Genomic DNA, 22456 nt, shown 5'->3' on the forward strand with positions numbered 1-22456 from the left:
AGAGGGACTCGACGGGCTCTTAAAGCTGCACATGGCGCTCGCTCATTGTCCGAGCTCATAAGGACTATCAGCTTACAACGAGAGCCCACTGTCATCGTCCTTGCCACCAGCTACAATGGAAGCATCTTGCTTACCAGCGATAAAGTAGAGGCCAAAGATGGCGAGCGGAACGGTCGCCAAAATGATGCCCAAGGCGCCGTCGTTGATGCCGAGAGGCAAGCCAGTACCGTCACCGTTCAGTCGATCGTCAACCTACGGCGTTCAAGTTGAAGGATAATACGTGTGAAAGGAATCATATCAATACTTACGATCGCGAGCGCCGGAAGTACATTAACCATAGAAGAGAGCGCAAAGGAGCCAGCAACTCGTTTACCCATTTCTTGCGGTGCAGTCGCGCTCATAGTGACCACTGTGCGGCCAAGTCAGTATGGTAGATGTCAAAAAGTCCGCGCGAAGAAAAGTACGAAACACACAACGTATGCAAATGGATATTTTTCGACGCACCTGATCGCTTGGTAGTGGCATTTTGCTTCTTGACTGTCGGTGGGAAAACGACTTGTCAGTTCTGGTTATAGCGCGCTTAACAACGCGATCGTATCTTTTCGCAGACAGCGCACACGTACCAGATCGTCGCTGCACGACGTTGCACGGCGTGGAAATCACAGACGAGATAGTAAACATGTTATTCGTGAACTTTTACACACGATGGCTTGCGCGGGTACGAAGTGGTGTCGTCGGCGATCACCAGCGTCGTATCGCGTACAGATATGCGATTATGTTTATGAGTCTCTTTAATTTTTATTACCTAATAGCCTCATCAGTATATGAACCGTAACGGCTCTTTGTTGTTGCGAACGTACGCGTATATTGTACCGAATTTCTCATAGACGACCGATAGCTCCTGAGCTCTCAGATCTCGTCTAGATCGAGCGCTATCCTATGTTTGATCCTTAGACAAGCGTCGAGAACGGTGAACATCACTGTACGCGTCGGCGCCTCCTGTCAAAGTGAAATCATGTTCACATTGAATACTCGAACTACATGCGTTGAACGAAGGTAAGATTGGTGCATCGCCCCTGGAAACCCAGCCTCTTTTTTGTACTCGATGTTCGTAGCGCGTGACGACGGAACTCACACTCGACTCGAAACCGCACGCGTGCGGTCATGCAATCCAGAAACGGCAAAATGGTTAGATCCCGAATTATTTTTAAACAACGATGAGGGAGATTTTTGGCGCAGTGTTTGCTTGCTGCCTTCGTGATGCACGAAAAGACTAACGTTATCCTCCCCGAGAACAGCCTGAGCGCGAAGTTGCACGAACCTAAGCTGTCGCGTTCGCGCACGACGGCGCGTGTGACGCCACGAAATGTGGTCACAGCGTCTGGTGCCCCTTTAACTGATCGGAAATTGCGTGTCGCTGTCATCGGTGGTGGTCCTGCCGGTGCTTGCGCCGCTGAAACTCTGGCGAAGGGTGGATGCGAGACCTTCCTGATCGAGCGCAAGATGGACAACTGCAAGCCCTGTGGTGGCGCCATCCCGCTGTGCATGGTTGGTGAATTCGACTTGCCGGAAGAAATCATCGACCGTAAGGTCACTAAAATGAAGATGATCTCGCCTTCGAACCGTGCCGTGGATGTCGGACAAACTCTGAACGACAAGGAGTACATCGGTATGTGCCGTCGAGAAGTCATGGATGACTTCCTGCGCAAACGCGCGAAGAGCCTAGGCGCGAACCTTGTCAACGGTCTTTTCATGAAAATCGAAGATCCCGGCCAAGGAAACGGCCCTATCATGGTCCAGTACAACGATTACGAAGAAGAAAGCAAGACTGGCGTTCCCAAAACGCTTGAGGTTGACGTCGTCATCGGCGCGGATGGTGCCAACTCTCGCGTTGCCAAGTGCATCGACGCAGGTGAATATGACTACGCCATCGCCTTCCAGGAACGCATTAAGATTCCGGATGCAAAGATGGAGTACTATAAAGACCTTGCTGAAATGTACGTAGGCGACGACGTGTCGCCAGATTTTTACGGTTGGGTTTTCCCGAAGTACGATCACGTTGCGGTTGGGACTGGTACGGTTGTGAACAAGACTGCCATTAAGCAATATCAGACTGCCATGCGCAACAGAGCCGAGGAAAAGTGCGAGGGTGGTAAAATTATCCGTGTGGAGGCGCACCCGATCCCGGAACATCCGAGACCGAACAGAGTGAAAGGTCGTGTCGCGTTGGTTGGAGATGCAGCAGGCTACGTCACGAAGTGCAGTGGCGAAGGTATTTACTTCGCGGCCAAGTCAGGTCGTATGGCAGCCGAGGCCGTTGTCGAACAATCGATGAATGGAACGAAGGAAATTGGCGAGACCGATCTTCGTGTTTACCTTGACAAGTGGGATCGCAAGTACTGGGCGACGTACAAGGTTCTTGACATTTTGCAGAAAGTCTTCTACCGCTCTAATCCGGCGCGTGAAGCCTTCGTTGAAATGTGCGCGGATGAGTACGTGCAGAAGATGACTTTCGATTCCTACCTGTACAAAACTGTTGTGCCGGGCAATCCGTTGGACGATGCGAAGCTCCTCGCCAATACTGTTGCCTCACTGATGCGCTCGAACGCTCTTCGCATCGCGTCAAAAAGTGGCATCGCCGCCTAAGATGCGATCAGTTTAATTCTTTACGATCAATTTCGAAGCAAATTAGTAGCGCTACTTTACAAAACAACTGTTATTGTTATCCACGATCTACGTAAGACACTGTTCGCCTCGCGATGCTTGATATAGGCAACTAACACACACTGACGTGTTGCGCTTTCTTACACTCACACCCCACCGAATTGCCGTCAATCGTCTGCTCACCAAGCGAGAAGATTGATGAATACCGAACCTTTCCAACCCTCTGGGTTGCGTACACCGTCCCGACACAGTTGCTTCACAGCTTTTAAACACAGTTCTTTGCTCGCAGTTGAGATGTCTCGATGTCCTTTCTCAAGCCGTCGAAGACTCAAGAGGGTGCTCAGACGAAAAACGGTTGAACTAGCCAGTTGCTTCAGGAACTCAACCCGATACTTCGTCTCACGCTCGTTCCTAGACTCGCATCTGTACATTAACCCAACGTGATTTTCGACGATAATACGGTCTACGAGGAACTCTCGCAACTGCTCTCGTACGTCATGACTGACTGAGTTCGGGTTGTCGTCTGCGAGCAGTTCGTAAATGGCACCGTGAAGCAGAAAAAGTGCACGCAGATAGGGTGCCGGCATACTCAGCCACTTGAATTGCTTGATGCGAGTGCGTAGCAAACGAACAAATTCGTGCTTTGACTCTCCGTGTACATATGCACTGCGCATCGCTTTGCAGGCGAGTTGCACTGTAGAATCTGCACTTTTAACTTGCAAAGATTTCAACGTTGTCGCTATGGAAGCGAGTAGTTCAATCAACGGAATGCACTCTTGTAACGATTTATTTTGCTCGAACTCGAACCACTCCTTTTGTATCCATATGAGGAAGTCAGCGCACAAGATACTCGCTACTGGATTCTTGAGCACTACTTCTTCGGCAGTACCAGAAGCCAATTTAGAATGGAATATATCTACGAAAAACAAACAAAGCTGGACATAATTTGTACATCGTATGGTATGCTCTACACTTGATATCATCATCTGTTTACTTCGTTTCAGATCGTCCCAAGCTGAGAATAAAAATTGGTTGACAACAGGAGCCGACAGGTTCGTCAATAAGCCGACCTGCCAAGGTTGGAGTTCTGATGTAGAAGATGTAGAAGGGATCAAAATACCGCAGGCGCGCGACATATAGTGTGTTTCGATTGGATTTCCTCTAAGAAGCCTTTCAGACTCTGCGTATTCGCTATGCTTAACGTAAACACCACTGAACCCCCCCCGCACAGCGCCCTTCACAGCCTTTGAAATGCCGAATTTACTCAACTTTCGCGACCATTGTGCAGATTTGGCGCTATGAGTTCCCATATTCAGGTGTGTACTGGTATTGGAATCATTTTCATGAAAGCAGAGGATCAAAGCGAAGATTTCAACAAGAAGAGGAAGGTCATTGTTTATTGGAGAAACACATGCATCCTGAATTACTGCGGAAAGAACCTCCATAAACTGACACTTGAGTAGCAGTCGAAAAAGTTCATGGCGCACGTTACTGCTCTTAGAACCAACGAGACTGTGCGAACGCGCTATGAGTAGTAAGTTCCGTACGAGCGTGAATGTTAACTGTAGAATTTTAGTCAATGTTTCGCCATTTTCCAGGTTGCCAGTTTCCAACTTCCCAAGTGCTTCAGAGACCAATAACATCAACTTGGGGAATATACAGGCGTGATCCAATAGGACACGGAGCGTGGAATTCAGAGCTTGATTTTGTGCTATAAAATTCGTACTTTCTTTTTCAGGTGGAAGTGTTAAGAAGACAAGAAGTTTCACCACAAGAAAGGACGTCGACAGCTCGCCACAGTGTGTTCCAAGAAGCGGCAATAAGTCTTTCCCCAGCACGTTCCACGCAATTAGCTGAAGGAAGACACCCCTTTCGCTAGAATCTTTTTGTAGGAAGCGTGTAATGTCCTGGAGCGATGCATCACATTCTGGATCTTTTCGGTATCCTCCCCGCGTGGTGCGAACACCGATCGTTGAGACCAAACTTAGCAGGTGCGCTTCACTGTACTTCGACATACGCCCGCTGATAGTACGGGCGTCGGTCTCAAACAATTCAATTTATTTATTGACGAGAAGAGGCGTACACCACGAGTGGGGCGCTACCTATGTCGACACGCCGTGAGCACGACACAGTTTTGACAGTTCAATTCAAATTTTTGTCACCAGTTTGGCATTTTGAAAAAAGGTTTTTCCGGGTGTTCGGGGAGGGCAGTTATGTTATGAGCGGATGTTTTCACACGCCACCAGGTGAGTTTTGTGGAGCACATTTGTCGAGTTATGACTCAAGAATGACCCCGAGCTATGTACATTCAATTCTCTTAGACTCCGCGCGTATGAATAAGCACGCACGACATCGACGCGACCTACAAACCCAAGGTTTCTCAAAACCCTGGGTGGTTCCAGTCCAACTGGAGGTCTACGGCGGAAGGGAGGCTGTGAAGACGCGTCAGTCGAATCAGACGAAAGTCAACACGTGCGAGCCGGTAACGATTGACAGGTCGAAAGCATCAAAGCGATGTTGGCTACGAAGTATTCATTGACTGAGCATAGACGAATGCAGATCAGCCTCGGTGCGAGCAAGCGTTCTATACAGTGCACTGGAGTCCGTCGTGCGAGACAGAGGGGTATCGTAGCAGCGAATCCAAATCCTTCCTTCAGTTTGAAGACTTTGAAAGTAAATGTTGCAAAAGCTGTTGTAGATTTGGCTCCAGGAGAAGCGGGTTTGAGGCTTCTATCACGGGCTTTTCCTTCAAAGATTCGCGGTACCTTCGATGGTCTCTTATCTAGTTATAAAAGTCAGCTATTAGTGGCTTTAGGTGATGACGATCGAGCTGCCACTGCCGTCACGAGTATATTCAAAGACATGATTAAGGCTTACGCAGAGCAACTTCTTGGAGAGTCGTATACGTTCCCTTCTTTTCACCGAGCAATTCGCGAGCCTTTTGACTACTATCAGATGGCCAACGCATACATCGGCTCGTTGATCGACTTCGACCGATCAATCCTTCGGTATTCATCAAGGTGGTCAAAGGTGCAACAACAGCTAGAAGCCGGTGAAAATGTCGTATTTTTGGGAAATCATCAGAGCGAGGGGGACGCTGCTTTTATCCCGCTCCTTACCGAAGTGTCCCACCCGGGCCTTGGCGAGCAAGTCATTTATGTCGCAGGCGGACGCGTTGTGAGTGATCTGCTCGCCAAACCTTTCAGCATGGGGAAAAATTTGTTGTGCGTTGTTTCAAAAAAGCACATGGACGAAGATGCGGCAAAAAAATCAGCACAAATGAAACAAAATCTCACCACACTGAAAGAAATGCAATTGTTGTTAAACAAAGGTGGTGCCTTGATATGGATCGCACCTGCAGGTGGTCGGGATCGGCGCAAGCCAGATGGTACCTTAATTCCAGATGAATTTGATCCCCAAGCAGTTGAGATGATGCGTAAACTTGGGACAAAGAAAACGTCTGCGCTTACACATTTTTATCCTTTGGCTATGGCTACATACGATATAATGCCTCCCCCTGCCACTACAGAAAAGGAGCTTGGTGAAAAACGTGTTGTCAACTATACCGGAGTTGGCTTATCTTTGGGCGAGGAAATCGACGTTTCAGATGCAGGAGAGTGGCGAAAAGAAATAGCTGCTGGCGAGGACATGGACGAGGCGAAGCAACTTTCCACTTACATTTGGCGTCAAGTTCTATCAGAATACTTGGAAATAGATGCCTGCAATGTTCCCGGGGGGGAGACTCTCCCTCTTCCTGCGGATAGCTTGAGACCGGTGAGGCCACCCTCTGTCCCAAAATTCTGAGCAAACTGCAGTTTTGACGACACAGTACATGATATGCAACTGAGAAGTACTTCTGTAGTCCTCGCCACGCACTCAACAATTGAGGTGCACATTATGTGATGTCATTTATTATAAAATTCATCGATCTTTCACGTAGCTTCGCGTAATTTTACATGTGTAGCTGAAAGTGCTTGTTCAAAAGCGCTCAGCAGCGAATATAAAGTGAAGTCCTGTTTCGCCAAATCCACTTCACCCGCCGGAGTCACGAGAAACAAATTACCCAATGTCGATTCGCAAGCCCTCAGCTCTTCTTCATAAGACCGAGCGACGCTTTTAAGATAGTCTAGCGGACTTTCATGACATGTTACAGGCACCTTCAAGCTTTGGGATCCCTGTGTTGATAGATGTGAGCGGATGCTCTCGAGGGTTGCCCATGCTCGTTGAGACCCCTTGCTCTGATGTGCACACCTTTCTACCTGAAGTTGGAGCGCCGTTTCTTTCCTACCTATACATACTTTCGCCGCCGACAAAAGACGTCGCGTCAGGTCAAGGGAGTGTTCTAGTTTGGGCACATCAGACGCTGTCGCTCTCCACGAGCACGGATCGAACAAGTTCGCTTGCGCGCTCGTTCGAGATAATACATCATCCACTTGAGAAACGTAAACCGCGTGTAGCATCGCTAGGAGTGTGTAGTAAGGAAGAGTAGAACAGCGGACCCGCGCGGGCTACAGCGTCTGTAGAGAGCCCGTTCCGAACGGAACGGGCCTTTGTTTTTTCTCGTGCTGTCGCGCCGGGTTTCCATAGTTCCTTGACGCATTGCGTTTGTATGTGTACAAATCTTGTACTAAGTACTGAAAAAGTAAAAAGTCAAAAAAAGTTGACACCGGTGGGATTTGAACCCACGCTCTTTCGAACCAGGACCTGAACCTGGCGCCTTAGACCACTCGGCCACAGTGTCTTTTCGCCACAATGGCGCGGATCGTACAATAAATAGCGCACCGTGCGCGCGATTCATATCTATAGCAGGGGGTTTTTCGGCGAACAAGCGCTCAATTAACTCAGTGGATAGAGTGTCAGCTTCCTAAGCTGAGGGTCGCGGGTTCGATCCCCGTATTGAGTGACATCTCTTTCTTTTTTTTTCTTTTTTTTCTTTTTCGTGAAAAATGAAATGGCGACGACTGCGTGGCTGCACTTTCGTCTGGTGCGCTATATTTTGTTATTTATTTCGCTATTTATCAGTATGTATTACTTTCCAGGCTCTAATGTATGGGGTCTCGATCGCCACGCGCGCGTTGTGGCGTCGTCGCGAGTTATTAGCACTTCGACGGCGCGCACGTATAAGGCCCGGGAAAGTGATAATGATTAACCTGGGTTTATAAGTCGCGATGGATGCCGTGCGTGTTTGTCTGATGCATATTCATACGCGCAATAGTCTATATATGTATGCTAGGTCGTGTAGTGTAGATAGACGTTAGCACCACTACAATACAGGATTGTGTTCATCTCCGTTCATCTCCAGTGTCCACTACCAGCACACATTACACAAGTGTATACGACCCCCATGTAGGAGCGCCATAATACGAGGAAAGTTCCGTATCTCGCGCGATCGCTCGGCCGCGATCTCGAGCAAAACCGTATCTATCGTCAGTTTCGACCTCAACATGATCCGAACCGTGAACGTGTCGCTCGGCGCGCGCGCCATCCTCGAAGGAAAGGTGAGTGTAACGTGTTCATCGAAAATTTCGTGACTCGTCGTACTTGCGCTTTGTTACACAGCGTTTTACATAGCTCGCACGACACTAACGACGATTCTTTCGCTTGGTTGCCGCAGTCTTTGCGACATGAGAGACGCTCGCGAGCGCCCGTGAGCGTGACGAATAATTCGCGGTAGGTAGCAAAAAAGATTATTTTCGTCGAGTACCATGTTCTTCAATCGAACGTCTGGCCTGTTATCACCACCGCGTAAGCGAAACGTTCGAAACTGACCGCGATCACGCGTGCTTTCTTTTCTTTCACAGAAGACGTTCCGTCGTTTTGGCCTCTTCCGATAAAGTCCAAATCATTAAACCGATCAATGGTGATCCGTTCATTGGTATGCTTGAAACGCCGGTGACTTCATCGCCGGACGTGGCGAACTTTCTTTCCAATTTGCCTGCTTATCGCACCGGCGTAGCCCCTCTCCTGAGAGGAGTTGAAGTTGGCCTCGCTCACGGCTTCTTCCTTACCGGACCTTTCATCAAGCTTGGCCCGCTTCGCTCGACCGATGCGGCTGAGTTGGCGGGTTGCCTGTCTGGTGCTGGCCTTGTGCTTATTTTGACGGCTTGCTTGAGCATCTATGGAGCGACTGCGTTCCAAAGGGAGGAAGTGGTTGGCTTGAAAACTTTAAGTGGTAGAGCCATCGCTAAAGATCCTTTACAATCATCTGACGGCTGGGCCTCTTTCACTTCTGGCTGGCTTGTCGGAGGTTTGTCTGGCGTCGCCTGGTCGTATGTTTTGACTCAAGTGTTACCGTACTACTCGTGAGCCTGTTGCGCGTAGAGTGTTTTTCAAAGATGCCACAAGCACATGCGCACGTACTTATAGTCATCATCCTACTAGACGTGTGATAAAATGACATGTAACCGCCACGCTTTGAACGAACGTATGATAAAATCGCCAACAAGAATACACTGAGAGTTGCGAACTATGTGAGCAGCAACTATCTGCGAGTTCATCTGCGAGTTCACGCTAAAGTGAAGCAACAACGACAAAGTAAATTAAGAAAGCTGAGAGCACTCGCTCGCACCCATGGGGCAAGACACACTCACAATCGAAAGATACTTATGCAAGATAGAAAGCCGAAAAAAAGTATGATCTTTGTAGTGCATGTAAATTTTTGCCTTTTGCTGTTTTCCGTGCAAGCGCACCTCAGCAACAGGAGCCCATAAAGCATAAACTGAGAATAGCAGGAAGAAAAGTCTACACGGTATATGAGATGAAGCCATCAAAAGAGAAGAGCAAAGTCGCCCACCCGATTACTAAAGATGCCCCAACCGTTGGAAGAATGAATACGTGTCTCGTCCTCAGCAAAATGCAACTGATGACAACCAGTCCCCACAAGGCAAATACACCACTCCTGGGAAATCAGTTGATACTCAAAAAAACTAGGTGTACTTTTCATGTCTCGTACCTTCCGTGATAAATAACTAAAACATGCGGTAAGCTGGCTTTACCATCGCCGTGTAGGATAACGAGCGTAGCTAAAAACACTAACACGTAGCTCTCCAATCTGTTCACCACCGATTGAAGATAAGGTGATTTCATGTGGCCTAGTAATTGATAGTAATATCTTCGGATAGTATGAACAAACGCTCGTCCCTGTGTGGCGCCTTTGGTCAACTTAGTTACGTAAAATGCCGTTCGAATCACAACCGACAGCTTGTTTGATAATTTTGACTTCGACGAACAATATCACGACCAAGATCGTGAAGCAGAACCGCGAGAGTTTAACGGAGATTTTGTTGTTACAAGGTTTACTCATCATTTTTGAAATATTCTAGCAAAGGAAAACGATCAAACTTGTACTTTTTGTGAACGGCACTCGAGCTCACAAAATTTGGAATTGGGTCCTCCACCACTGTCGAATACCAAGCAATGAAAAGATGAATCACCGCGTCGTTATCAGAATCGTGTCGTGTGTAATATTGCATCGTGCTCCCTCCAATCACAATCTGTCGGATTCAGAACAACTGTCCGTTGGGGATCGTGACAGCTTTTTAACAACTCAAAGTTTCTCGCAGTGCCTATGACCTTTTTTATGAAACCAACCAAATCTACATTGAATGGGTCGGAGCTCATGCAACTGATAAGTAGCGCACACCTAATTATGTAGAAATCTATGCTATCTTCTCCAAACTTATAGCTACTTAAACTGTAGATCTTCGGCAAAAGTTCTGTGGTTAGAGTGCAAAAGTTGACTGTTTCAAGAAGTATCAGTTCAAGTTCACCCATCTCGTCGGAGAATTCAACTAGACTTAAGCGACATGGTGAAAGGTAGAAGGGTAGCGGAGTTGGGTCTTTTGAAACCATTTCAGTGAGTGCGACGTACATTTCGTATAATTTTGTGCAGCAGATAGTTTCGTGCCCGATAGCCTTGCTTGCAACGAGAACAGAAGACGCTGTGACTAGTAAAGGACAGTGGGTTACCCATCGTTCGTCGTGTAATCTCCAGAAAAAAGCTGCAGCTGTTCCAAATAATAGAACTTTTGAGTCAAAGTGCAAGTGAAGGGGCACTTTGCAGTCTCGTTGTTAGTACACGTTCAGCAAAAGTTTTGAATGACACTCACTTTCTTCTTCCAGCAACAAGGAAAGAAGCTTACACAGACATAACCGTCGTGTAAACCGTAGCTCTTCTGATGTCGAAGGTCCTCCCAACATTTTCTTCTTCGAAAACTTTTCTTGGAAAGGAAAACGACACACGAATCACGCCCGCACGATATTGATGATTACTGTAGTTCGGACCATGGGCGATTGTGTATTCGAACTAAGTGACAGTCGCCGCCGCTTACGTGCGGTGAAGTCAATTGGTAGACGGATGAGTACAGTGGATTCGATTCCTTGTTCGCATGCACGCTTTTATCTTACGCATCGCTCGACGTCGATGCGGCTTTCAGCAGGCAAGTAAGCAACGACGTGGTCCGCGAACCGCCGTGAACATTGATGCGGGGATGTATTTAGGCATAAGTCGCGATGGATGCCGTGTTTTAGGGTTTAGGATTTAGTGCTTGTCTGGTAGGTTATGATCACGTACATGATACGGCCGAAGAGTGATTATATATTGCATTGTACAAGTACATTAGCTAGCTAGTACTAGCTCTAGTACCTTGAGTATCTTGAGCAACTACAGTGGGGCTGAAAGTGGAACAAGAAACCGGTCGTTTGTTACCCGTGAATGGTCTTTTCTTTGCACACATGCGCGTGGAGAGCAGAGCTACCTCGCTTCATTCCCACTTCGCTCAATTCACGCGCGAATCGTTCGCGTGCCTGCTCGCCAGTATTTGTCTTAGGGGCGCGCCCGCTCGTTCAACGCTACGGCCACAGTCACAAATATCTTCCAAGGTCACGAGATGAACATTTTTCGGTTCGGTGAGTGGCGTTGGCGTCGTCACTTGAGACCATCTTCCTGTTTTTCGCCGTTTCTTTTTTCCATTCCAATCATGTAGCGAGAATAACATCTTTGTTCGTTGAAACAGCCGGTGACATGACGCACCTGTGTAGCATAGTCGTAAGTTGAACGCAATTGAGTTGTATACCTTGACGGACGACTCACTCGATCTCCTTAGGTTCTTCTGTTGAAAATAGAGGCGACGAAATCGTGTGCTGGAGTTTCGTTGAGGACTCAGGAACTATACGCCGTCGTTTTCGTGAGTAGGTACTTGGATTTGTTTTTCACTTTCATCTCAGTGTACAACACTGTTATGAAAGTCTTCTTTATTACCAGCAGCTTCTGTATAATATGGTACATGCGGCATCATAGGATAGTATCACAGACGTATGATCGTGAACAGGACACATTTCGTGTCGCATTTCTCGTTGTACCGTGCATTTTCCTTGCACTGCTGGTCAACCACGAATTCTCCATGGTGGAAGTGTTGTGGACTTTTTCAATTTACTTGGAATCGGTCGCGATCTTACCGCAGCTCATCTTGCTGCAGCGGACATTTAATGTTGATACACTGACCAGCAACTATGTCTTCTTGTTGGGCGCATATCGCGCCTTGTACATATTAAACTGGCTGTATCGGTATTTTACAGAGCCGGGATATTCACAGTGGATAGTCTGGAGCAGTGGAACTTTGCAAACTGCGATTTATTGCGACTTTTTCTACTACTATGTCGTGAGTTGGCGAAAAAATGAACGCCTGTCGCTACCTAGTTGACGCTTGTTGTGATCGTTTGTCGAAACAGCGTGAGATATCATGACACTGTTGAAAATATATAAGAAAGATGTCGGAAATAATTTTACGTAATTTTCTAACTCTGCGAAAAGGACCTGATTCGTTCATCCGCTGTGCGAATCCGATGATCGCACCGATCACTCTCTCGACTTTGAGCATAGCCACCCGAAGTGGATGGATGCATCGCCCACTTTCTCTGTGCATTGGTTCTCCTAGACCGTTGAAGAGCCGTATTTATTTAATTAATCAAATGTAATCAAATGTTTCACGCGAACTTCTCAAAATGGAGATGAAAGCGACTCGTGCGAATGATTCGTAGTGGCTATTCCAAGGCCATACTGGCCCATGGTATTCCTTGCCGACAATCAACTAACGGTGGTCACGGCAATTTCGCTATAGCCGATTCTTGTATTGCATGAATAAGGTTGTATTAAATTTAATTTAAGTGATCTGAGCACACTCAATACTCGCCTAGTTTTACCAACAACAGAAATAGCACTCTTCGAGCTATACGCCGCACGACTTCACCACACATTGAAAAATTTGTCATACGTGTAACTAAACTTGGTGAACATTCAGTAGCACAATTAACAAATTAATTTAATTAATTCATGAACTCCTGCTTGCTTGCGCGAAGTACATCATTGGTCGCTTAGCGCAAGCAGTCGCTCGCGCGCGCGAAGACATTTGAGCTTGCAATGGGTGAAGAACGACTATGGAACGTCGGGCGCTCCTTTTACTAATATTTTTTCTCTCAACTGAAATTATTTCAAAATATCAACCGAGTTTGAGTAAAATGAACATCTTTCACTCCGTTGCCCTTGAACAAGTTTTACGAAAATAGCCATTGATTGTGAGAGGATGCCGCACAAATATCGAACGTGATACATGCCTCGCACGGATAGTCTGAGTTTGCTTACTATAAAACTACCAAATAAAATAAAAAAACAAGTAATAATTAAAATAGTGAAAAATAGTTTCGCTCGTTCGTTCTTGTTTGTTACACACACACACGGACAGACACGCACACATCTCAGATACATAAATTGTGGGTAGAAAAATCTTAGGGATACATAACAAGAATACTACGAACATTCTAGGGTTAAGTTGTTCAATTTCAACTTGAACGACCGACACTGTGCTTCAGTCGCATTCTTGTGTCTCAGTCACAAGGGCGGCGAGGTCTCGGATGATATCAAACGTAGCTTCGGGGCGTCCCAGAGCCCGTGCTCTGGAGGACATTGCGAGAAGTTCGGCATTATTCTCAGGAGCTAGCCATTCGGCAACTATTTGAGCGATCGTACGCGGGTTCTCACTGTATGCTCCAACTTTATTGTCAGTCACAAAGGGAATATTGCCCTCCTCTTGGCAAGGAATGCAGCCGTTCAAGACAATAGGAACCCCACAGATCATAGCTTCAGCGATCGTTCCCGGGCCCGCTTTTGAGATAACGCAGTCACAAGCAGACATATACTCAGCCATATTATGAACAAATCCCTTCACCACCATTTTCAGTGGCCACACCTTTGACTGCAAGAAATCACTTAGTCTCAAATTGCGACCGCACACCACGATGACTTGGTGTGTGCTCCTTAATGTTTGTGCTAAAGCTTCCGCAGTTTCTTGAAGCTTACCCATACCTTCTCCACCACCGACGAGCATAACTGTTGGGGCGTCTGTGTCGAGTGCCAATTTCGTTCGAAGTTCATGTTTAGAAAGTTGCCTACGTGCACTGAACGAGGGTCGGATAGGAAGACCATGGCACGCGATTTGTTCAGACTTCAACCCGAGTCGCATAGCCTGAGCAGCCACAAGATTAGTGGCCACGAAACACCTATCAACTGAACGATGGAACCATGTCGCGTGACAGCGTGTGAGGTCAGTTACAACAGTGGCAAAAGGCACTCTGGATATCAAAGACTGCTTGTGCATCTGTTGTAAGACACGCATCGGTACGTGTTGCATCAAAGGGTGAACGCTGACGATCAGATGCGGGTCGATTTCTTTAAATGCCCGCGCAAAGTGCTTTGATACAATCACGGTGTATCCCTAGGATGCAAATGTTAGCGCAATAGAAAGAGAAAAGCATTTATTTCATCACCTTGAACATGATTTCGTGCAGGAGACGGGGCTCTGAGCAGCGGAAGTTTAACCTCCACAGCCAAGGATTTTTCACGAGAAAAAAGTAACTATTTGGCATTTTAGAAAACGGCCAAGGGGAATTACTACTCCACAGATCGACAATGTGTACAGAAAATTCGTCCCCTGTTTTCGAAAAGTTGTGGCCGTGAGACGGTTGTCATCAAACTTTAGGCAACATGATTACCGTATATGAGCTCAAAGCAATCTTTGAGAGCCTGAGCACTTGCCCTGTGTCCACCACCAGTATCACTCATCAGACACATAACCCGCCGGCCACTCCTGTGGCCGATGAAGTCAGACGGGGAGCGCCCACCGACGTCGACGTTGGAGCAAGTTTTCATTTGTTGTGCGTTACTTATGACGCACTATGAAGGATGATCAGGGCGACGAAAGGCACGTTAGTCCATTGTGTTGAAAGTCGACGCGATAAAAAGGTAGACAGGTAAAGAAACTGGATTAGAAACGCACTTCACCAGAGTTGAGCGGACGGCCACTTTGGGCTTTCAGCACAGCAGATATATTCATATCATTAATTTCCCTACAGCTGACAGATGATCAAAAGCTTCGAAATAGAATACCGTAAAAAGTACCTCGGGGCAGGTCTATCCATCCAACCGAACACATCAATGGATAAATCCTGAACACTACACTTCACACCAGTTGATCTCTTGGGGCTGCGCACCGTTCTTCTACATTCGAAACCATACGACGCGTCCCGGAGCATCGTCATTGATTTCGATCCTAGATTCACACGCTCCGTCGCCGCAAGCAGCGATGCGGACTGCGTTGTGTCAGCTCCCAGCATCCCTCCGCTGACAACGCGGGTCGGAAAGTCAGCAGTAGAACAGCCCCTATCAAAGCTCACAACAGTCTGTCGCGCGTTCAGCCACAGGCAACGGGGTGTGCGGCAGATTATACAATGAATGAGGGTAACAGACCTGGGCTGTTACGCGCAACCTTTGACCAAAGCGGTGAGTTGAGTGCTGAGCAAACCGTCCGACGAGACTTCCGGTCGGTCCTGTCACATGGATATGATATTAGACATATTTACATTATTATACTATGTGTGAGAGTAATACCCGAAGGAGTTATTTTCCGGTTTGTTGGTTCCAGACCCTAATACCTCACCGTAGAAAACCTCGTTTCGTTCATAATCGATTCTCTGTGCCGGTACTGGTACAACTTGCACTCCAGTAATAAACTCAGCAGTCGACAAGTGTTACCCGAGGAATCTCGCTCGCTGCCCTGAAAAGCGCTCGCGGTCGCCCATGATACAAAGGTTTGTCAAATTAAGGGCGTGGCGGAATTGAGGAAAATTTCGAACTGTACAGTCCACTTTATTTTCAACTTCTCTGTTCAAGCCATGGTGCGCTTTCAGGTTTCATAATGGCAATTTTTCTCACTACGTCCGAGCGGTTAGATATGCATTGGAGGCGTTTGCATTCCTTATGCCGCTATGATACCAATGCTAATCAACTTTTTCCGTTATCTGCGTACATTATTTTGGACTCGTGTCGGCCGTTGAGAAGTAAATACATCACTTGTGTTTAGAATATGGTCGCGTCCCAGCTTGCCAGAGTTGTCAGTGCGAACGCGGTTGAAGTCCACGGAGCACTATGTAGAATTGAAAGAGTAGTGAGTATTGCGGGAACAGTTATTTGATCGCGCCAATTTCTTTCGGATTTTCATGTCCTATACAAGAACTAGACAAGGATCCTATCTACTGAGTTTCACTACTATACACACGACATTGTCTTGCGTTCTACAACGCAAAGCTCGCGCTATCAAAGCATCAGCGATATCTTGCATGCTTTTACTCGGATCTTTCTTCAGTTCACTTCGCACAAAAGTGACTGCTTGCGCACTATTCATAGTATCCCATAACCCGTCCGACGCTAAGATTATGAACTCGTCCTCGGTTGAACGAGGTATTGTGAAACAATGAGGTAGCGATATCACCGGCGGACCTTCCATGCTAGCCTTCATTGCAAGAATGTCGCTAGAATCTTTCAATTCCTCAAGTAACTCGTACCGTCCTCCTTTAAATTCATAGTCTCCAAATGCCCGAGTGACAGCAAGTATACCACAAACTCGACTCTGCGATATCCAACCACCTGCTTGATTGATCCGTTTGATCTCGCATCTTCCACAAGAGCTTGATGTTGTTGGCCGATGATCAGCACTTATATCGACAGGTTTCCCGGAACGGCACAAGACAGCCCTACTATCTCCTACATTCGCACACATTAGTAGCGAAGAATTCACTACACACACCGTCGCAGTGCTTCCGCTCCAACACTCTGGATCACCAAGTGTGGCTATGTAGTCTATCAATGCACTATCTGCGGCCATAAATACCTCAGACATCGACTTTTCAAAGATAGTATTCATCTCATCGTCGGTTGTAGTCTCGTCGCTCAAAAGCTTTCTGTTCTTTCCGAGCATGGCACTCACGAACTTATAGAAATTTGAACGTAAATATGTTGAACTACCACATCCTCCGTGTCCATCGTAGACGGCCGCGAAAAAGTGATCTGGACCTTTGACGACCTGATAAGCATCTTCCATGTAATCGCGCGGCCCGATGTCACTACACGCTCCCCAGTCAAGGTCTACTGGTCGTCGCACCTTGGCAGCAGGTTTTCTTACTTGTTCAAGTGAATCTACACTCGACGTCGTCGCTCTTGACGCGTTAGATACAATTACGGCAGCTAAACATGTAGCAACAAGCCCGGCTAGTTCACCTCCAGTCAAGAGCCCATTCAAATCGCTCAAGGGAAAGCGGCTCCCGCTTTGAACTGTTCGACGCTTATGCCGAAAGTGACGACTGACGAGTTTCGGAGAACTCACAGTTGCCACCTGCTGCAAGGGTGCAACCTTCATGTTAGAGCTCGAATGTGTCTTGCGCAAACCACCTTTTCGGCTTTACAGGCTTCCTGAAATATACGTTCACACCAAGAACGTCGCGTCGTGGTCAGCGCCGGAAGCGCAGGCTAGGAAAAGATTTCCGTCTTTTTTACTTCAGCAGTTCAGTTGACACCAGCAGGTCACAGTACTTTCACCTGCTTTTTACAGGTCTTCAACTCCCCCACTGAGGGGCTGAAGCCTATTTTGCTCTAAGAAATGGACGGTTCGTGACTCCTCGATTTGCCGCGGCGGCACTTTGCGGCGCAGTAAGTCGGAGGTTGGTACATCTAGGTGCTATCGCGTGCAAGCGTGGCGTGCACGACAGGCATGCACGATGACATCTGTTCTCGAAGTTTCCTTGAATTCTCGTCACGAATTACTTCGCCCATTGTGAACGCTGTCCCGTATCCTCACGTCAACATCCATAACGTTTTTAACGACCGCTTCCTTCGCGAGTGTTTGGCAGAACTCAAAGACCAGCTGACAGCAAATTTCAAAGAGACTGACCTGTTCAAAGTATATCAAACAACAGATCTAGCTAACTTACAGGACTGTGTGCCACGAGCACGCGTGACCGTACCGCATTTATTCAGGCTTCGACAGTATTTGTATTCAGAGGCCTTCCGTGATTTCATCGTTCAGGCGACAGGATGTGGTTCACTTGACGGCGCAGTGGACTGCTCTTGTAATATTTACACAGCTGGATGTCATCTGCTGTGCCATGATGATGTGATCGGTACTCGGAGAATTTCATATATAATCTACCTTTCTGAACCAGACGAGGTTTGGACGGGTACAGACGGAGGACAATTGGAGCTGTATCCCATCGGCCCAGATGGAAAAAATCCAACCGACAGTCCCGTGGTGTCGATGATGCCGGAATGGAATTCCATGGTTCTATTCGAGGTCTTGCCTGGACACAGTTTTCATGCTGTTCGGGAGGTGAGTTCGATTACAAAAACCAGGGTCAGCATATCAGGGTGGTTCCACGCAAAGCAGATAAAACAAGCTGAAAAACGCTATGGTGCTCCATCAACACTTCAACAGCTTCAGGCAGCTGGCGATATCTACTATCCACCGTACACTTCAGTTTCAATTGCAGCTCGGTCTAGCCGACAAATAGCAGAACACGAACTGTCAAGTTTTTTGCACAAATGGGTCAAACCAGAATATCTGATACACGAAAACATTATACGAATTCGAGAGCACTTTCAAAACGAAGGTTCAATTCAGCTTCACGACTTTCTCTTGCCAAGTATTGCAGATTCGTTGCGTGAAAAGTTAAAACGCGAAGACAGCCGCAACCGTCGAAAATGTGGCCAGTACGACTACGCATGTGGGCATGGTTGGAGTGTGAAAGGTCCGCCTCATATTCGTAGGTATTTAAGTTATCAGCCTGATAGTGCGCGTACGAATAGAAATGATGTAGGTGATCGCTTGGAGGAAGTTCTGATTAATGTCACCAGCACAGTTGGATTCCAGAACTGGTTGAGCGCGGTCACCGGTTTTCACTGCACACACGCATTTTCTGAAATACGCCGGTTCCGAGCGGGACTGGACTACACGCTCGCGCACTCTGACATTTTCAAGGATTCTCAGATAGATGTCGATCTATGCTTTACGAGTGGTCCTTCTCAGTGGCTCTCTGGTGACTTAGGGGGCTATCAATGCTTTACTTCCACTGAAGCAACGGACGGTGCTGCAGACGTATACTCTGGGGACATTGCAGAGAACGAGTCTCTGCGATCTATCGCACCTACATTCAACAGTTTAACACTCGTAAAAGTGGATAAAGGCATTACTAATTTTGTCAAATTCATTTCAACACATGCGAAGGGAAGTCGTTGGGACATAACTTCTCGTTTTGTAGTGGCCAAGTCAACCTAGCGCACTCTACGGGTGCTGTTGTGAGCCCACGTGTACATAAGTTTACATTAACTACGTAGTAATATTTTGCTAATATGTATGAGCGTTTCAGTTCCACAGCTATCGAAGGCATGTTTGAAATCATGCTTGATACTGAGCGATTCTCTTTTTTATCTCTAGCATCTTGCTCTGTAGTTCGTAATTCTTTGCCGAGGAAAGAGTGCTAGAGGCAACAAGAGCACGATATTCGGACTGAATATTTTGGGCTTCTTCGCGGAGTTCTTCGAGCGTCATTTCTCCACCAGCAAGCTTGGCTTCCATTGACTGTTGCTGTGAGTTCATTTTCACTTGTGCAGGCCGTGTTCCCTCGTACAGTTGTTGAGTGTTTACTTGAGACTCATTGTGGAAATTTTCAGATGGCTGGAGCAAGTATTCCGTATTTTTTACTCCTAACACCTCGTGCGATGAGCCCACTGGAGGAAGTGACGTCGATCTTGACTGACCCTCATACTCCCATCCACCCAACGCTCGTCTCACCTCTGGTGGCAAGTCAGTATCAACAGTTGAATTATTTTCTGTAAACCCAATCTCTATGCTGTTTCTTAGATGAAGCTCCATACGAGCTCTTCGGATCTCCTTTATGTACAGTCTCCAAGATCGTTCTGTGAAACCATAATTGAAATAGGAATTGAGTTCAGCTCCACGGCGTCGCCAGGGAGCGACATCGATGTTGTCAAGATCCAAGTCAAAGACCCCACCATGACCAAGCTGTAGAAATTCCTTATATTCGTCCGGTGGGATAAAACGAGCGCCTCCTTCTCCGCCAGGAAGAATGCGTTGTTGGAGTTCGTTATATCGAGCGTTTGGCATTTGTCCGTTATACGTATTCCACCGACCATCTGGTAACCTACTTGAAACGCTTTCACGACCTGTTCGCGGTTTCCCTGGGGGAGGCTGCGGAATCTTTCTGTCGTCGTGCTTGACAAATTCAGTGCCTCGGCGTTCCTCTAGCGATTCTATAGATACGTGACGTCGACGTTAGTTGTCGTCGAACAGCCTGAGTCGAATATTTTACCTGGAGTGCTTCTTGTCCGCTCAGCCCCGGAGCCAGTCTCGCCAGAATGGAAAATCTTTGCACAATCGTCATGAAATCAAAAAAAGCTGATAATTGAATGGTTTACCTCTCCGAACAGTTTCTCCTCATTCAAGCCCTTCTCACGTGAAAAACCCGTCATCACGACAACCGCCCTCCTTGTTCTGACGTTTTTGTTTCTACCGAGGGAACGTGGGCCCTACACCACAACACTACGCTTCCTCAATACATTGTATGCCGAACAGATATGGACGCTTCCAAATATATTCACGTGCTCACGCGCTAATCGTAGTGTTCAGCGCGTCCAGTTGTCGGTGAACTCGACTTGAGAACCCGGTGTTCGTTCTGGACAAGGGGACGTCTTGCGCACAGCAAGCGACACGCCGCGATGCCAAACTTAGAACTACCTACAAGAATGTTACCGCGAGTACTGCTACCCACTTTAGCCGCTCTGGGGGCTATACTACACCCGGAGCGGGCAGATTTAGTGGGCATCACGAGCGAGACGATTGGAGTTTTTAAGTTTGAGAGGATATTATCACAACTCTTGCAAGACAGAAATGGGCGCGCCATGCTGAGGGACCGCCAAAGAATATCAGAACATTCGCTACTTAAAGCAAGATTATGCGAGCGCGGAAGCTTAGGTCACGCGTACGCTAAATTTATGGATAGTCGGCAGTTCGAGCCAAGTGCAAGACCACCAGTCAGGTTTGTTCAGGACAAGCAGAGCAGATACATCGCCATAAGACTACGTGAAATTCACGACATCCTACATGTTTTATACGATTGCCCAACTACTTTGAAGGGCGAACTCACCCTCAAAGCAATAGAGTTTGTCCAATATGGCCTTCCAGCTCATTGGGCTTCAGCATATTTTGCGCCAAGCCGCTTGCCCCTTGCAGAACGCAATTTCCTGACAAATCAACTTTTTCCATGGGCGATAAGAACTGCTAGCAAAGCACCCAACTTATTAAGTTTTGACTATGAATCTCTCTTCCACACACCCATTGATCAATTGCGTGATGATTGGAAAATTGAAAGGATACCCTGCAGTTCAGCCTAAGCTTGACTTTTTAACGCAAATGAAGACAGTAAGGCAGAAGATGGACGCCAACAACATAGCACAAATAGCAATCAAAGTTGCCTGTTCGTCAGTGCTAAATTTACTTTGCATCACTTCGCTAAGTCAACGTACTTGGGTCCGTTTTATCGTGTATTTCTGTTCTATTTGGCTCAAGAGAATTGAGGTTATCGGAGTCAAGACTACCGCAAGCCACACGCGCAGTGCCTTGGTCACTTGACTTCCGGCCTGTAAGGTACAATTTAAGTTTTAATATGATGATTAATGGGCGATTGATGACCATTCAATGCAGTAACATACCCAAACAAGCACAGCGACCTCGAGAAAGCGCCCTTGCAAAGTGAGGCTTGACTACAGGAGACATGAGTGATAGAACGCGCGGATCATACAAAAAGCTCACTCTTTGAAGGCAATAGATGTATGCACAAGTGTAGTAGCACGAGTTCAACGCTCCATAGCTCACCATACCTGCAGGACCAAGGTTTTTCAAGGTTTCTCTTTGCCTGAGATTTTTTCACCTCGCGAAACGAGCAAGCTAATATCTCATCTTACCGACAAAACCAGCCCGATTCAAGTTTACGTTGAGGACTTTGCGAAAAATTGTCTTTATCAAGCAAGCGATCTTCTCTAGGGAATGAACCCGCATTGTGCGAGGCACTGGGACGGTGCGGGGCCCTTGGGACTTTTCCACCACTGCTTTTACAGACGTTCAGTCGTGTTTTCTTGTAAGCTGACGTCGGCGCACATTGAAACGCTACAGCCCGAGTCACCATTAAGCGGCACACGTTTCGCAAAAATGTGCGGTTCAAATGCGGCTTAGTACCCGTGGACACAGAGGCGAAAGCTGCTCGTGTTTCGGAAGTGAGTACAGGCCCGCGACAAATGTCACACTGAAGCTAGGATGATCTATATATGTCCGTTTATGTCCATGCTTCGAGGAAATCGCCCATGATGCGCAAACATGCATAAATAAGCCGAAATTTC

At 47.2% G+C, this 22456-nt stretch overlaps 18 protein-coding genes across 18 annotated transcripts; 7 read left to right on the forward strand and 11 right to left on the reverse strand.

Annotated features, from left to right (window-relative positions):
- Positions 1 to 72: 72 nt before the first annotated feature.
- On the reverse strand, positions 73 to 681 carry PsbW (Photosystem II reaction center W protein, chloroplast precursor; the record flags this gene model as incomplete). The annotated part of the gene is made up of 3 exons (XM_001416352.1): positions 73 to 252; positions 309 to 409; positions 474 to 681. The coding sequence occupies 3 exons, from the start codon at positions 679 to 681 to the stop codon at positions 73 to 75; spliced, it is 489 nt and encodes a 162-aa protein (XP_001416389.1).
- A 334-nt stretch (positions 682 to 1015) lies between these two features.
- On the forward strand, positions 1016 to 2646 carry Ggh (geranylgeranyl reductase; the record flags this gene model as incomplete). The annotated part of the gene is made up of 2 exons (XM_001416111.1): positions 1016 to 1056; positions 1299 to 2646. The coding sequence occupies 2 exons, from the start codon at positions 1016 to 1018 to the stop codon at positions 2644 to 2646; spliced, it is 1389 nt and encodes a 462-aa protein (XP_001416148.1).
- A 197-nt stretch (positions 2647 to 2843) lies between these two features.
- Tim (circadian rhythm control Timeless-like protein) lies at positions 2844 to 4679 on the reverse strand (the record flags this gene model as incomplete). The annotated part of the gene is made up of 1 exon (XM_001416353.1): positions 2844 to 4679. One exon carries the CDS (start codon positions 4677 to 4679, stop codon positions 2844 to 2846), a length of 1836 nt encoding a protein of 611 aa, XP_001416390.1.
- Positions 4680 to 5178: 499 nt separating this feature from the next.
- On the forward strand, positions 5179 to 6468 carry GpaT (Glycerol-3-phosphate acyltransferase, probable; the record flags this gene model as incomplete). The annotated part of the gene is made up of 1 exon (XM_001416112.1): positions 5179 to 6468. The coding sequence occupies one exon, from the start codon at positions 5179 to 5181 to the stop codon at positions 6466 to 6468; it is 1290 nt and encodes a 429-aa protein (XP_001416149.1).
- A 128-nt stretch (positions 6469 to 6596) lies between these two features.
- On the reverse strand, positions 6597 to 7124 carry Unk2 (uncharacterized protein; the record flags this gene model as incomplete). Its single annotated transcript, XM_001416354.1, has 1 exon — positions 6597 to 7124. The coding sequence occupies one exon, from the start codon at positions 7122 to 7124 to the stop codon at positions 6597 to 6599; it is 528 nt and encodes a 175-aa protein (XP_001416391.1).
- Positions 7125 to 7291: 167 nt separating this feature from the next.
- On the reverse strand, positions 7292 to 7462 carry OSTLU_30036 (predicted protein; the record flags this gene model as incomplete). Its single annotated transcript, XM_001416355.1, has 1 exon — positions 7292 to 7462. One exon carries the CDS (start codon positions 7460 to 7462, stop codon positions 7292 to 7294), a length of 171 nt encoding a protein of 56 aa, XP_001416392.1.
- A 440-nt stretch (positions 7463 to 7902) lies between these two features.
- OSTLU_30037 (predicted protein) lies at positions 7903 to 8149 on the reverse strand (the record flags this gene model as incomplete). Its single annotated transcript, XM_001416356.1, has 1 exon — positions 7903 to 8149. The coding sequence occupies one exon, from the start codon at positions 8147 to 8149 to the stop codon at positions 7973 to 7975; it is 177 nt and encodes a 58-aa protein (XP_001416393.1). The 3' UTR covers positions 7903 to 7972.
- Positions 8109 to 8970, forward strand: PsaL (photosystem I subunit XI precursor; the record flags this gene model as incomplete). The annotated part of the gene is made up of 3 exons (XM_001416113.1): positions 8109 to 8162; positions 8339 to 8409; positions 8466 to 8970. The coding sequence occupies 3 exons, from the start codon at positions 8109 to 8111 to the stop codon at positions 8968 to 8970; spliced, it is 630 nt and encodes a 209-aa protein (XP_001416150.1).
- A 280-nt stretch (positions 8971 to 9250) lies between these two features.
- On the reverse strand, positions 9251 to 9750 carry Olu1 (hypothetical protein; the record flags this gene model as incomplete). The annotated part of the gene is made up of 4 exons (XM_001416357.1): positions 9251 to 9301; positions 9354 to 9405; positions 9458 to 9562; positions 9617 to 9750. 4 exons carry the CDS (start codon positions 9748 to 9750, stop codon positions 9251 to 9253), a joined length of 342 nt encoding a protein of 113 aa, XP_001416394.1.
- Positions 9751 to 10107: 357 nt separating this feature from the next.
- Pmp1 (hypothetical membrane protein) lies at positions 10108 to 10863 on the reverse strand (the record flags this gene model as incomplete). The annotated part of the gene is made up of 2 exons (XM_001416358.1): positions 10108 to 10718; positions 10773 to 10863. 2 exons carry the CDS (start codon positions 10861 to 10863, stop codon positions 10108 to 10110), a joined length of 702 nt encoding a protein of 233 aa, XP_001416395.1.
- A 689-nt stretch (positions 10864 to 11552) lies between these two features.
- On the forward strand, positions 11553 to 12365 carry Erd2 (ERD2-like protein; the record flags this gene model as incomplete). The annotated part of the gene is made up of 3 exons (XM_001416114.1): positions 11553 to 11571; positions 11679 to 11710; positions 11769 to 12365. The coding sequence occupies 3 exons, from the start codon at positions 11553 to 11555 to the stop codon at positions 12363 to 12365; spliced, it is 648 nt and encodes a 215-aa protein (XP_001416151.1).
- A 1161-nt stretch (positions 12366 to 13526) lies between these two features.
- MgdA (Monogalactosyldiacylglycerol (MGDG) synthase) lies at positions 13527 to 15330 on the reverse strand (the record flags this gene model as incomplete). The annotated part of the gene is made up of 5 exons (XM_001416359.1): positions 13527 to 14432; positions 14485 to 14648; positions 14710 to 14890; positions 14994 to 15063; positions 15146 to 15330. The coding sequence occupies 5 exons, from the start codon at positions 15328 to 15330 to the stop codon at positions 13527 to 13529; spliced, it is 1506 nt and encodes a 501-aa protein (XP_001416396.1).
- Positions 15331 to 15888: 558 nt separating this feature from the next.
- Positions 15889 to 16050, forward strand: smo1 (Conserved small cysteine-containing protein of unknown function; the record flags this gene model as incomplete). The annotated part of the gene is made up of 2 exons (XM_001416115.1): positions 15889 to 15891; positions 15946 to 16050. 2 exons carry the CDS (start codon positions 15889 to 15891, stop codon positions 16048 to 16050), a joined length of 108 nt encoding a protein of 35 aa, XP_001416152.1.
- A 191-nt stretch (positions 16051 to 16241) lies between these two features.
- Positions 16242 to 17408, reverse strand: Pph1 (protein phosphatase 2C-like protein; the record flags this gene model as incomplete). Its single annotated transcript, XM_001416360.1, has 1 exon — positions 16242 to 17408. The coding sequence occupies one exon, from the start codon at positions 17406 to 17408 to the stop codon at positions 16242 to 16244; it is 1167 nt and encodes a 388-aa protein (XP_001416397.1).
- A 351-nt stretch (positions 17409 to 17759) lies between these two features.
- On the forward strand, positions 17760 to 19319 carry Ogd (hypothetical protein; the record flags this gene model as incomplete). The annotated part of the gene is made up of 1 exon (XM_001416116.1): positions 17760 to 19319. The coding sequence occupies one exon, from the start codon at positions 17760 to 17762 to the stop codon at positions 19317 to 19319; it is 1560 nt and encodes a 519-aa protein (XP_001416153.1).
- A 120-nt stretch (positions 19320 to 19439) lies between these two features.
- Fip1 (Fip1 motif containing protein) lies at positions 19440 to 20533 on the reverse strand (the record flags this gene model as incomplete). The annotated part of the gene is made up of 3 exons (XM_001416361.1): positions 19440 to 20314; positions 20374 to 20428; positions 20480 to 20533. The coding sequence occupies 3 exons, from the start codon at positions 20531 to 20533 to the stop codon at positions 19440 to 19442; spliced, it is 984 nt and encodes a 327-aa protein (XP_001416398.1).
- A 246-nt stretch (positions 20534 to 20779) lies between these two features.
- Coq4 (Ubiquinone biosynthesis protein COQ4-like protein) lies at positions 20780 to 21454 on the forward strand (the record flags this gene model as incomplete). The annotated part of the gene is made up of 1 exon (XM_001416117.1): positions 20780 to 21454. One exon carries the CDS (start codon positions 20780 to 20782, stop codon positions 21452 to 21454), a length of 675 nt encoding a protein of 224 aa, XP_001416154.1.
- Cup62 (hypothetical protein) lies at positions 21446 to 22245 on the reverse strand (the record flags this gene model as incomplete). Its single annotated transcript, XM_001416362.1, has 5 exons — positions 21446 to 21535; positions 21587 to 21700; positions 21773 to 21823; positions 21873 to 21975; positions 22025 to 22245. The coding sequence occupies 5 exons, from the start codon at positions 22243 to 22245 to the stop codon at positions 21446 to 21448; spliced, it is 579 nt and encodes a 192-aa protein (XP_001416399.1).
- Positions 22246 to 22456: the final 211 nt, after the last annotated feature.

The sequence above is a fragment of the Ostreococcus lucimarinus genome, chromosome 2 (assembly GCF_000092065.1).
Source record: "Ostreococcus lucimarinus CCE9901 chromosome 2, complete sequence".
NCBI classification, from domain to species: Eukaryota; Viridiplantae; Chlorophyta; class Mamiellophyceae; order Mamiellales; family Bathycoccaceae; genus Ostreococcus; species Ostreococcus sp. 'lucimarinus'.